General features: G+C 58.3%; 1 protein-coding gene across 1 annotated transcript; it reads left to right on the top strand.

The window, feature by feature from the left end:
* Window positions 1–202: 202 nt before the first annotated feature.
* TNFRSF13B (TNF receptor superfamily member 13B) lies at window positions 203–10,309 on the top strand. Its single transcript, XM_060134627.1, has 5 exons — window positions 203–277; window positions 513–642; window positions 3,390–3,635; window positions 9,593–9,778; window positions 10,086–10,309. The coding sequence occupies exons 1-5, from the start codon at window positions 203–205 to the stop codon at window positions 10,307–10,309; spliced, it is 861 nt and encodes a 286-aa protein (XP_059990610.1).
* Window positions 10,310–11,720: the final 1,411 nt, after the last annotated feature.

The following is an 11,720-nucleotide window of genomic DNA, read 5'->3' as shown; positions in this document are numbered from 1 at the left end:
ATCTATGCCTGCGTGATGCTCCCAGTTAATGGGGAGACACTATCAAATAACTGCATCACAAAAGTCAAGTGACAACAGTGACAAGTGCAGAAGAAGGAGCAAGTCCCAATCCGGGGTGGGAAGGTGTCAGAAAGGCTTCCCTGAAAAAACGAAGTTGCAACAGAGATCTGAGGGGTCAGGAGGAAATGACCAGTCGTGAAGCATGAAGAGCATGGGGTGCAAAGGGACCAGCACATGCAAAGACCCCGTGGCAGGAGGCGTGTGCACGTTCGTGAGGGTAGAGAACAGGGCCGAGCAGGGCTCCACTGATGCCAGAGGGGCCTCAGAACTGCCGTGCCCCAGACGGGAAACTGAGGCTCAGGGTGTCAGCCCCGGATTGCCCAGCAAGTATAACTGGGGCAGAAACCAACCCTGTCTGTTCCCCCTAGGGAACGTGAGCGGGAGAGGCCGCCTGGGCTCCGGCCTCCAGTGATGCCAGCTGCCCTCACGTTCCCTGCCTCTCAGCCCCACAGGGCCTGCGGCTGGGGGTGGCCATGCAGCCCTGCCCCGAAGAGCAGTACTGGGACCCGCTGCTGAACACCTGTGTCTCCTGCAAAACCATCTGCAGCAATCAGAATCCACGCACCTGTGCAGCCTTCTGCAGTGAGTTCTGGGGCCCGAGCCTGGGCTGGATGCCCCTCCTGCCCCCGGAGGTCCCCCTGGCCTGCACTTGGGGCCTGAGGAGGGGTGGAGGGAGACGGACAGTGTGGCACCTTCTACCTTTCGACCCTCCTACCCTCCTTGCAGCTTCCCAAGCATGCTCTGTTCCTTCCTGCCTCAGGGCCTTTGCACAGGGATGCATTTCCCCACCTTCTCCCCTGGGCTCCCTCCTACCCGGCCTTCAGGTCTCAGCCCCAAATCAAGAGGTCTTCTCTGACTGCCGGATGGAAAGTGGGCCCTCCTTCACCATTCTCTGCTCTTTCTTCTGAAACTTTTTATTATAGAAATTATGACAGAGAGAGAGAGGACAGCATGATAAACCTGTCTACCCATCAGCAGCTTTAGAAATGCCACCTTTACAGTCCCCAATTTTTTTACTTGTGTATTTTAAAGCCAATCCAAGAACTCATATTATTTTATGTGTAAATACTGGATCACGAATCCCTAAAACATAAGGGCCTTTAAAATATAACCTCAATATTTTATCACCCCCAGCAATAATCCCTTAATATCATCTGCACTCAGGCCATATCCAGTTTTCTCTAATTGTCTTTTGCTTACTTTTTCATAACTTGTTCTTTCCCTGATGGAACTTATCACAGCTTGTACCACACGTTCTTTCCTGTGTGTTCATGTGTCTCAACCACCCGACTGAGAGCTCAATTCCTTTCTTAAGCCTAGTACAGTGCCTGACACATAGTAAGTGCTTCATAAATACTGGCTGAGTGGGGCTCAGAGAGGCTGAGTGACTTGCCCAAGATCACACAGCACAATAGTGGAAGAGTCAGGATTTGAACAACAACTTTCTGAGTCTGCAACACCATGGCTCTGAGCCACCATCCATTAATGAGGTGGACATTGTGTTGACCCACAAACCCCTGGAAAGAGGAATCTGACAGACCCTTCAAGGAGGTCATTATCTAGTGGGAGAAATGACTCCACTTCATGGTAAAAAGGTGAACTACCGTAAAACGCCACAGCTGGGAGAGACCACGTCCGGCTGATGGGTTGGGGAGCGAGGAAGTTTTCTGGTAGGAAGCGCCCCCTGCGATGGATTGTTAAGAGTCCACAGATGCAGAAGTCAGATGGGGGGATGGCACCTCTGGAGGGACCAGCGTGGACAAAGGCGTGGAGGCGGGAAAATACAACAGGGAATATCGAGGCCCAGAGGGGAGGTTGTTAAGAGTCCACAGATGCAGAAGTCAGATGGGGGGACGGCACCCCTGGAGGAGGGACCAGCGTGGACAAAGGCGTGGAGGCGGGAAAATACAACAGGGAATATCGAGGCCCAGAGAGGAGGTTGTTAAGAGTCCACAGATGCAGAAGTCAGATTGGGGGACGGCACCCCTGGAGGAGGGACCAGCGTGGACAAAGGCGTGGAGGCGGGAAAATACAACAGGGAATATCGAGGCCCAGAGGGTAGGTTGTGAGGTCAGGCAGTGAGGGCTGGTGGTCTGAGGAGCTCTGTCACCTGCACAGCCACATGGGGGTTCCCAAGGACGAGAGGAGGTCACGGCAAGCCCGGGAACACTGCTGCCATCAGGCTAACTCCACCTTGTGAGTGTCGGGGTCAGGAGCGTCCAGGGGCCACAGCAGGGTAAGGGCAAGGGGTGGTCACTGGTCCTGACAGGATCACCCGAGTCTCCCGAGGTCCCAAATGCAGGCCTTCCTGGTTTTGTCTTCTGCTCTGAAAAGGATGTACGCGTTGGCGTGTTTGCATCGCAGAGGCACAGGTGAATATTCTATTTAAACCCTGAGCATTATTCATTATGTGTCAGGCACTGTGCCGGGGACTTCAAATCCCCGTAATAACCGTAAGAAATCACCATTGTTATAACTATTCCTCTCCTGGAAAACAGGAGACCGAGGTATGGAGGGGCCAAGCCCACCACGTGAAGCGGCGGACCAGGGCTTCCCCAAGCCCGCGTGGCTTCAAGGTCTGGGTTCTTGGCCTCTGTCTTGTGCTGCCTCCAAAATGCGCTCTGAAAACCTGCATGCGAGTCACATTTTCATATGAATGAACCTTAGAGACAAGGGAAACCTACCCTGTGAAAGTACAGGTTTCTGTATGGCTCTCAAAACTGCTCTCTCCAGCAAGGGTGGATGGGCTTCAGTTTGCTTGGCTTCTGCCCCTTGGCGCTGATGCCTGGTTAAGCTCCTAAAATTCTCATTTATTATTAAGACAGAAAAAACTATTAATCTGAGCTTTCTCACCTTCCTTCCAGTCCCCTTCCCCAACTTGCTAAGGCAGATTCTGGCTTTGTTCTCCATTCCTTATGTTTATATGAAATATGTTTCTCCCTTATGAGGTTTGAAAAACCCTAGTAAAGAAGTTATGTGACAATGTAATAACTTAAAAGATAACTAGAAAACCCTTATACAGTTAGTACTAAAAAATACTCTTTTAAATTATAGGTCAAAGGAGAAATAATAGTGAAAAATAAGAACATTCTAAACTAGGTACAGAAAAAATACTACATGTCAAAATGTGTGTGATGCAGCTAAAACAGTACTTAGAGGACAACGTATAGTCTTACATTTGCATACTGGAAGAGGACTTGGATTACTCTGGAATTGCTTTTGGGGAACTGGACTAGGATTTTTTTTTAACTTTGATACCCTTTGAGGCCAGACCCCCAGTTTCTGCCTGTGTCTGTCACCCAGCAGCATCATGCATCTCTGTCTTCCAGAGTCACTCAGCTGCCGCAAAGAGCAAGGCAGGTACTATGACCAGCTCCTGGGGGACTGTATCAGCTGTGCCTCCATCTGTGGACGTCACCCCAAGCAATGCACACACTTCTGTGAGAACAAGTTCAGGAGTCAAGTGAACCTCCCACCAGAGGTCAGGAGACAGCGGACCGGAGAGGCCTCGACCCGGGCAGACAACCTAGGGAGGTACCAGGGACCAGAGCACAGAGGCTCGGATGTGGGTCCAGGTAAGCCACCTAAGGTTGGCCTGCGCGGTGTCCAAGGGTCAGAGTGGGTGGAAGGCAGGCACCAGGCCTCAATAAGGAGAGGCTGCAAAGCAGGAAGTCCAGTGCAGGCAAATGGCCAGAAACCAGGGGGGTGGGGGGATCATCACAGGATAGAAAAACAAATTAAGCAAAGTTTACAGAAGTCTGTGGGCAAGAAGGAAGCAAAAGAAGAAAAAAGACCTGACAGTTGGGAGTCTCATAATGGTGGCTGAATGAATTCTCAGAACACAGGGCAGCGAGTGGATAGCACAGCTAACCTGTGAGCAAGACCCCCACTCCATTTAGAGGCAATGGAGACTTCCCAAGAATAAGAAAGAAAAGTACTATCAAAAAAGCTCACGGTGGAGATGGGCCTCCTTAGATATGTGAGAGGGGTCCCTTGAACTAGGCACTTACTAAGTGCCTAGCACTGGAAATGACCTAATTAATCCTCCCAGAAAATACCTCTTGGCTCAGCTACTCTGCTCTGTGGTGTCAGAGAGGACGGGGCTTGGGTGGGGATGTGGACCCGCAAACACTTGATATTTATGGTGCTCTTGGTCTGCCAGGTGCTGGCTGGTTTTCCTCCTTTTCTGTGACTTTCCTCATGACGTCACTTCCATGAGAACAGGCTTCATGTGTCCTGATAACGAAGTGCCCAGCCTGGTTCTTCTCGGTTAGACTGTTGTCTCTTACTCTGCTCTGCTCTCCTGTCAGTAAGCTGCTGCCATGTAACAAACAGCCCCCAGATTCCATGGCGTGTTATTCCTCATGGCATAGGGCTTGGCTGGAGTCAGCTGGAGGGGCTCTGCTCCTGAGTCTCTCATCCTCCCCTGGGACCAGTGGGTGGGCAGCAGCATCAGAGGTGACACGGGCCTCTGAACCTCTCGGCCAAGAGCTGACACCCATCATCTGCTGCATCCTATCCCTCCAGATGCAAAGCCAGCCAGATTCAAGGCGGGGGAGACAGACCCCACTCTCGGCTGGAGGAGAGGCGAAGGGTTTGTAGCTGTGGGGGGTTTGTGGCCGGTTTTTATCCAGCACAGCCTCTTGTGAGAGGAAATGCAGATTCACACACAGAGGGCGTGGATACGGGTGGGGGGGGTGACGAACGGGACCACAAAGGGGGCTGCTCTCCAAGGTCTGGTGACCCCTGCGCCTTCCCTGCAGTGACGTATTTGACTCTTCCAGCCAAACCCAGAACCCCGTCCACCTCCGATGCCACAGATTCCCCTTTACAGACAGAGAAATTGAGTCTCAAAACCTGGAGAGTCAGTGCACAGCTGAGCGGGGACTCGGGCCCGGCCTGCGGGTCCCAGTTTGTCCGCTCTGCAAGACCCAATCCCCAGAGCAGTGTTCTGTGGCGCCGTCGCCACTTAGGGGGACCTCTTGCCAGTGTGACACCGTTAGCCCTTCCCGTCTGTGACCACCAGCCAAGCCGCCTCCCCAGAGGGCCTGGGGTGGACCCTCCAGGTACACTTCCTTCCCCCAGGAAGTGTGGACAGACATTCCAGGAGCCAGTGGGGTCAGCGTGACCACGTCTGACCTGACCGCTGTCCCAGTCATTCCATGGTGCGGCCTCCCGAACCTCGGAGGCTGGGTGACGCCTCGCCATACCTGCCCCCTGCCGCGTGTCCCTCTGGAGGTCTGGGGCTTACGTGTGTCCCGCTGTGTCCTGATACCTGGGCGTGCAGGTGGGGCGAAAGCTGGGTTTGGTGGCGACTGTGAACAGAAGTGCCGGGCCCACACCCTGGGTGTTAAGGGCAGGGCGTGCAGAACACTGCCCATGGCAGCGGGGCTGACCTGTCCCCCCACTCACTCCCCGCCCTGCCAGCCCCCACCCTTGGCCCCTCTACGTCTCTCGGAATGGCCGTTCCTTCATTTGACGGTAACTGTGGAGGGCTCAGCTGTGCCTGGGGGGACGGGTGCAAGAGTCAGGCAGACCCTGTCGCTGACCCCATGGAAGTTACAGTCTGATGGGAGAGACAAGACAAATGACTGAGTAACCTCAGTGCGTGGCGACATCCCCCAGCCAGGGTGCAATGGGGTGAGAAGGTTTCCCCGAGGAGAGGCCCTCAAGGCAGACTGGGGGCCAGACCCCTGGTTCCATCTCCCACCAACTGTGTGACCTTGAGCAAGTCACTTAACCTCTCTGAGGTTAAGTGTTTCCGTAAGACTGAGATCACCTGCCTTCACGGGGTTGCTGCACTGAGTGTCAGGATCAGCACGTAGTAACTGCTCATTTAAAAGGAAAGCATACATCTAAGAGATGACGTGGAGAAAGGTGTTCCAGGCAGAGGGCACAGCATGTGCAGGTGCTGGGAGGGGCTGGGAGCGGAAACACACGGATTCTCTGTGGACAGGGTACAGCCACTACTAGGACCACTGGGGCTGCGACTGCTACAAACAGTGGGAGCAAAGGCTAAGCTTTAGTGAAAATTAAGGTTTGCTTTTCTTATCCAAGCCCACGGAGCCCCCAGGCCCTATTCAAGGGCCTCTTGGGTCCCGGGTTCAGAGCTCCAGGTGGCGTGAGCATGGGTGACCTGGGACGTCTCCAGACTCTGTATCTCCCTGTCCCCACTGGGGACAGGCAGCCCAGCACCCCCCTCACAGGGCTCTCGCAGGGCCTCAGCGACCCTGGGCCTTGATGCTCCCAATCCTTAACTTGATTACATCTGCAAAGGCTTTTTCCCCAGATCAGGTCATAAGGTCCCACGTGCAGGTTACCAGACCCCTTGTGGGAGGGCGATGCCCGCCTTGGGAGCACATCCTGCACGGCGGCCTGGGGGTTGGTCTCGTCTCTGGCTTTTCATCTCAGGGTGTGGAGTGTTTTCTCCCCACACACGCCACCCCCCATCCGCCCCCGACGGCTGCAAGAGACGTCACCGTGGCGGCTGCCCCAGGCCCCCTCTTCATCCCCAGGGCTGAGGCCAGGGGAGGGGGGCAGAAACCCTCGGGAGCCCACCTCACCCCTCCCCTGACCTGCCTGCTCGCTGGGCTGGGGCCGTGGGGATGCTGGCGGAACGTTCCACTGGGTCGAGCTGCTACCAACAGCGCGGAGGCCGGAGCGTCCACCCCGTTTCACCAGGAGGCAGGCCTGACCGTGAGCAAGGGTGGCCGCAGGGCCCAGGCTCAGAACCTGCCCTGCCCCGGCTACACCAAGGCCCCTCAGGACAGGTCACAGCACTGCCCACCCGGCCAGCCCGGGCTCCAGCCCAGCAGCAGCAGTCGGGGAAATCCTGTTTCCAGGCGAGATTGATTCTGAAAACAGTACAAGCACGGAACAAATCTAATGGAAAACCCGCTTGGAAATAAACCATCCGCGGTGCCCCCTGGTGGCGGTGCTCAGAACTGCGCCGCAGGCCTGGCTCTCTGACAAGGACAGAGCTCACATCCTTTCCCGACTGAAGCCCCTGCACCCAACGGGGTCAGCAGACAGGGAGGCACTGGGCGAGGTCGCTCCGCTCCGGGGCCAGGTCACTGAGGGCCGACAGAGGTCAGCGACCGAGCTTGCACACCTGAACAGCTGGTGACTGAACAGAGGAAGCACAGCGGTGGCTGGGGACCCCGTCCCCGCACCTGGCCAGCCTCTGACTAGGCTTTAACAAGCGAGGCAGCCAGCATGCTCCTTGCCGTTCCCGCGAACGGACGACACACGGGGATCGCGGCGGAAGAAAGAAGGTATTAAAAAGCCAGGTTTGGGGAAAGTCTCTCCCCAGGAGCAACACCTGCTGCGGCCTGGGTTTGTCGGTTCCCACATGCTCTTGTCTAAGCACATTTCACACCAGGGAGAATCCCGAGCGCCCACCTCTCTCTCCCTGTTCACCTCCTGCCCCTGAGGCTCAGCCCATCTCAGGACCCACCAGGGAGCTGGTCTCCGGCTCTCACAGTAAACAGAGCCCAGCAAATGCCTGCATCCACGTGCCTAGAAGTGAAGGCAGTGAGTCCACAAGCCTGGGAAGGGCGTGTCCGTGTTGGCAGGTGGTTGCACGTGGCCCTCAGAGGAGACCACCCCACCCAGATGTGCCTGTGTCGCCAGCCTGGGACAGAGGCGGAAGGTGACATCTTTCACAGTTTTAACTGCACCTCTCCTCCGGATCCAGGGCCTCTGCGAAGCACGCTCTATGAGCGGGTCACCAGGCAGGAACCGGTTCCATTTCCCTCAGGAAGCCCCAAATCACCCTCCTCACGTGGTGGCTCAGGGCGACCGGGAGAGCAGAGCAGAGGCTGCCAGGCCTCGTCATGGCACCGGCCAGGCCCTGCGTCCCCTGTACTGCGCACTGCTGGGTGCAGGGGGCCCGGCCAGGCCCTGCGTCCCCTGTACTGCGCACTGCTGGGTGCAGGGGGACCCGGCCCAGCCCGACTTGAAGGGCAGGAATCGAGGACCGTCTCCAAATGCCAGCAGCCAGCCTCGAGGTAGTCTGAGTGTTAGAGTTCAGCTGAAAACACCTGAAATCCACCCAGCACTTCACTGTGTACTCAGCAGCGTCTGGTAGCTGGGAATTCCACCTCCCACGCGCAGGCTGCCAGCCTCTCCCCCGCTAATCCGGCCAGGCCGACGGCTTTATTTTATCCCAGGGACGCACAGGAGCCGGTGAGCAGATGGGGACCCGGGAGCTGGGACACACGGACGTCGCCGGCCGGGGGTGGCGCCAACAGCCCACCCAGAGCTCTGTGAACGTCAGGGTAGCACCAGCCAGCTGTCACTTCATAAAATTCTGCCCCTAAGGAGGCTGCGTAAGGAAGAGGGACAGTGTCCACCTTGCCATCTGTGCGCGGCCGGCCTGGAGCCCCGGCGTGGAGCCCATCAGACCTGCCCCCAGGTGCAGCTCTGCAACTGTGACCAGATCTGAGGCTCAGTTTTGTCATCTGAAATACAGACGGGAAGGCGGTGTGGGCACAGCGGGAACAGCCTGCAGGATCCTCAAACAGCTCAGCAAGGAGGCGCCGCCTGACCCGGCAACTACACTCGTGGGACGCGTCCACGAGAGCTGCACACACACGTGCACACGGAAACCCGCACGCAAGCCTTCACAGCCGCCAAAGGGTGGAAACAACCGACATGCCTGCTCGTCGTGGACAAACAAACACGATGTGGTGTATCCACACAGTGGGACGCTACTCAGACCCAACACACGTGCCACACGCCTGAGCCTTGGAAACACGCCAAGAGGCCAGACGTGAAGGTCCCGTGCTGCACAGTTCCACTGGTGTGAAGTGTCCAGGACAGGCGACAGAGACAGCGTGGTGGGGCCCGGGGCCCGGGGCGGATGGGGGGCGTCATGCGGTGCCGGACACACCCCAGGTGCACAGGCAGCAGCTGCACAAGCCTGAGAACACACTAACCACCCCCCCTCATCTTCACGGCCGTGAGCCTGGCAGCACGTGGACTACACCTCAACCTGTAAAGGGGGCGAGCGCCCCTCCTTCACAGAAGCGCGAGGGTCAGGGACACACTAGAGAAAGTGTTGCGTGCAGCAAGACCAGCAGGCGGCCAGCAGCCCTTCCTCCCGGGCTGGGGGCGCCCGATCCCAGGGCCCGGGACAGATTTCGAGGGCAGGGCTTTGGCTCGGGGCCCTGGGCGGGGCCAGCGCCCCATTTCCCCAGGCCCCCCTGGTGTACACCTGCCCCTCAGGCTCAGGAGCAACACCACCGTCTCTCTCCAAGCACGTGCTCCCTGGTCAAACACCCTCCCCGGACAACTGTCCACCTGCTCGCCCGTCCACCTCTGGTACTGTCCCAAGCTACACCCCACAGCGAGAGGGAACGACAAAGGGCGTGCAGCTCCGGGGTCCCCCGGCCCTCCGAGGGGGCGTGGGGGTGACCGCATGGCTTGTTTGGGGCTCACGAGGAGGAAGCGAGGACGAGGGGCTGCTGGCCGGAGGGGGGTGCTTCAGGGAGGGGCCCCTCCTGACTCTGGGTCCCCCGCTGTCTTGCAGCCCCCCCAGGGCTAAAGCTGAGCGCCGACCAGCTGGCCCTGGTCTACAGCACGCTGGGGCTCTGCCTCTGCGCCATCATCTGCTGCTTCCTGCTGGCCGTGGCCTGTTTCCTGAAGAGGAGGGGGGACCAGGTCTCCTGCCAGCCACCCCCAGGGCCATGTCGGATGCGGGCCAAGTCCTCCAAGGGTGAGCACGCAGTGGGGTCCTGGACATCCCTCTGTCCTGGCTCTGTCCCCGCTTCTAAGTGGAGAGCGGTTGCCGGTCCTCCCGGGGAGCAGCCTGGCGCCAGTTCCTACAGTTTCCTATCTGTCCTGGTGAAATCGGGTCAAACATCAAGGCAAGAAGAGACAGGGCCCTGAGGAAGGGTGGGTGTTGGGCCCCAGGGCTTGCCCCACTTGCCAGGACAGGGCGGCTAACACCGGAGGTGGTCCCCTGGGGGTGCAGGGCTGGGGAGGAGGGGTCCAGGCCGAGGCCAACGCCCTCTCCCCCTCAGCAGATCACTGGATGGAAGCGGGCAGCGCTGCAGGGGCAACGCCCGAGCCGACGGAGACGTGCAGCTTCTGCTTCGCAGAGTGCAGGGAGCCTGAGCGTGCCGGGAGGTGGGCGCGCCACGGCCAGAGCGCAGCCGGACAGCCCTGCGTGCGCGCCCCGAACGGTGGCCTCTGTGGCATTGAGGTCGTGTGCACGCCCGCCCAAGAAGGAGGCCTGGCCACATGAACCTGGGGGGCTGGGGGGAATGGTGATGGGAGAGAGAAATGACGGTGGGGGAGACTGGGGAGAGAGGAATAGAGCAAGGGGAAAGGACAGGGAAGGGGGAGGGGAGTGGAGGAACAGCTGGCAGAAGGGCCAGGGCCACCGTATTGACCCCAGGTGTCCGCTGTAGGTCACCGGCACCTACACGCACCTGCAGTACAAGCACCCACACCTGCTGGACCCAGCCCCGGGGACCCTTGGCAGAAATAAAACCTCCCGCACTGCCCACTCCTCACTGCGGCTGGTCTGGGTCGCGTCTCCCCGTGGTGACTGCCCCATCCCACCTCTCCCGCTGCCCCTGGGCACCAGGCCTGCTTTCCAAGGACCTGAGCGGGTGTGTGGACCGAGAAGCAGGCTCTGCTGTCCCCTGTCGCCTAAGAGGAGAAAGCAGCCGGCTGATGGGGGGCCCACCATCAGGGCTGGGTCCACCATCAGGGCTGGGCCCACCATCAGGGCTGGGCCCACCATCAGGGTTGGGCCCACCATCAGGGCTGGGCCCACCATCAGGGCTGGGCCACCATCAGGGCTGGGCCCCCCATCAGGGCTGGGCCCCCCATCAGGGTTGGGCCCACCATCAGGGCTGGGCCCACCATCAGGGTTGGGCCCACCATCAGGGCTGGGCCCACCATCAGGGCTGGGCCACCATCAGGGCTGGGCCCACCATCAGGGCTGGGCCCACCATCAGGGTTGGGCCCACCATCAGGGCTGGGCCCACCATCAGGGTTGGGCCCACCATCAGGGCTGGGCCCCCCATCAGGGCTGGGCCCACCTGCGTTGATCTTGGAAAACCAATTTCCTCCCTTGTCTCCTCAGAAAGGCGTGAAGCAGTGTGACTGTGTGTGCCCGTGTACAGTCACGTGTGTGCACGCACGCGCTGCTCCCACGTGTGTCACGGGGCGCGGGGCGGACAGAGGGCAGGCGGGCTGAGCCCAGGCGTCAGGCTGCTCTCAGAGCCCAGGACCACGTCCCTGCATCCTCAGGAGTGCTCTCATTTGGACACCAACCTGCTACTGTTTAGTATTTTTCTTTACATCAACCGACCTTTCCTTCCAGACCTACACGCTACATTTTTTGGATTCTGACCGGTAACACTGTATCTGAGCTTTCACAATTTGTTTTCTTGGCTACACCACGCGGCTTGTGGGCTCTCAGCTCCCTGACCAGGGATTGAACCCGCACCCCCTGCAATGGAAGCACAGTCTTGGCCACTGGACCGCCAGGGAAGTCCCACATTCACAAATTTTTGATACTACATATATTTTATACCTGTATTTACAGTGAAACCTATATGTTAGGAGCATTTAAGCCTGAAAATACGTAACTGCTGTAAGCAGCAGCTACACAGATAAACACAAGATTATGCAAATCATTCATC

Source organism: Lagenorhynchus albirostris, chromosome 20 (genome assembly GCF_949774975.1).
Source record: "Lagenorhynchus albirostris chromosome 20, mLagAlb1.1, whole genome shotgun sequence".
NCBI lineage: Eukaryota > Metazoa > Chordata > Mammalia > Artiodactyla > Delphinidae > Lagenorhynchus > Lagenorhynchus albirostris.
This window is presented reverse-complemented; position numbering and strand designations above follow the sequence as displayed.

What these genes read in the sequence shown, in the direction of transcription:
- TNFRSF13B (XM_060134627.1), top strand. Translation starts at nt 203, where the DNA reads ATGAAGAGCATGGGGTGCAAAGGGACCAGCACATGCAAAGACCCCGTG. An exon ending in GCGTGTGCACGTTCGTGAGG is followed by an intron (nt 278 to 512) that starts GTAGAGAACAGG and finishes TCAGCCCCACAG; the next exon opens with GGCCTGCGGCTGGGGGTGGC. An exon ending in GCGGGCCAAGTCCTCCAAGG is followed by an intron (nt 9,779 to 10,085) that starts GTGAGCACGCAG and finishes TCTCCCCCTCAG; the next exon opens with CAGATCACTGGATGGAAGCG.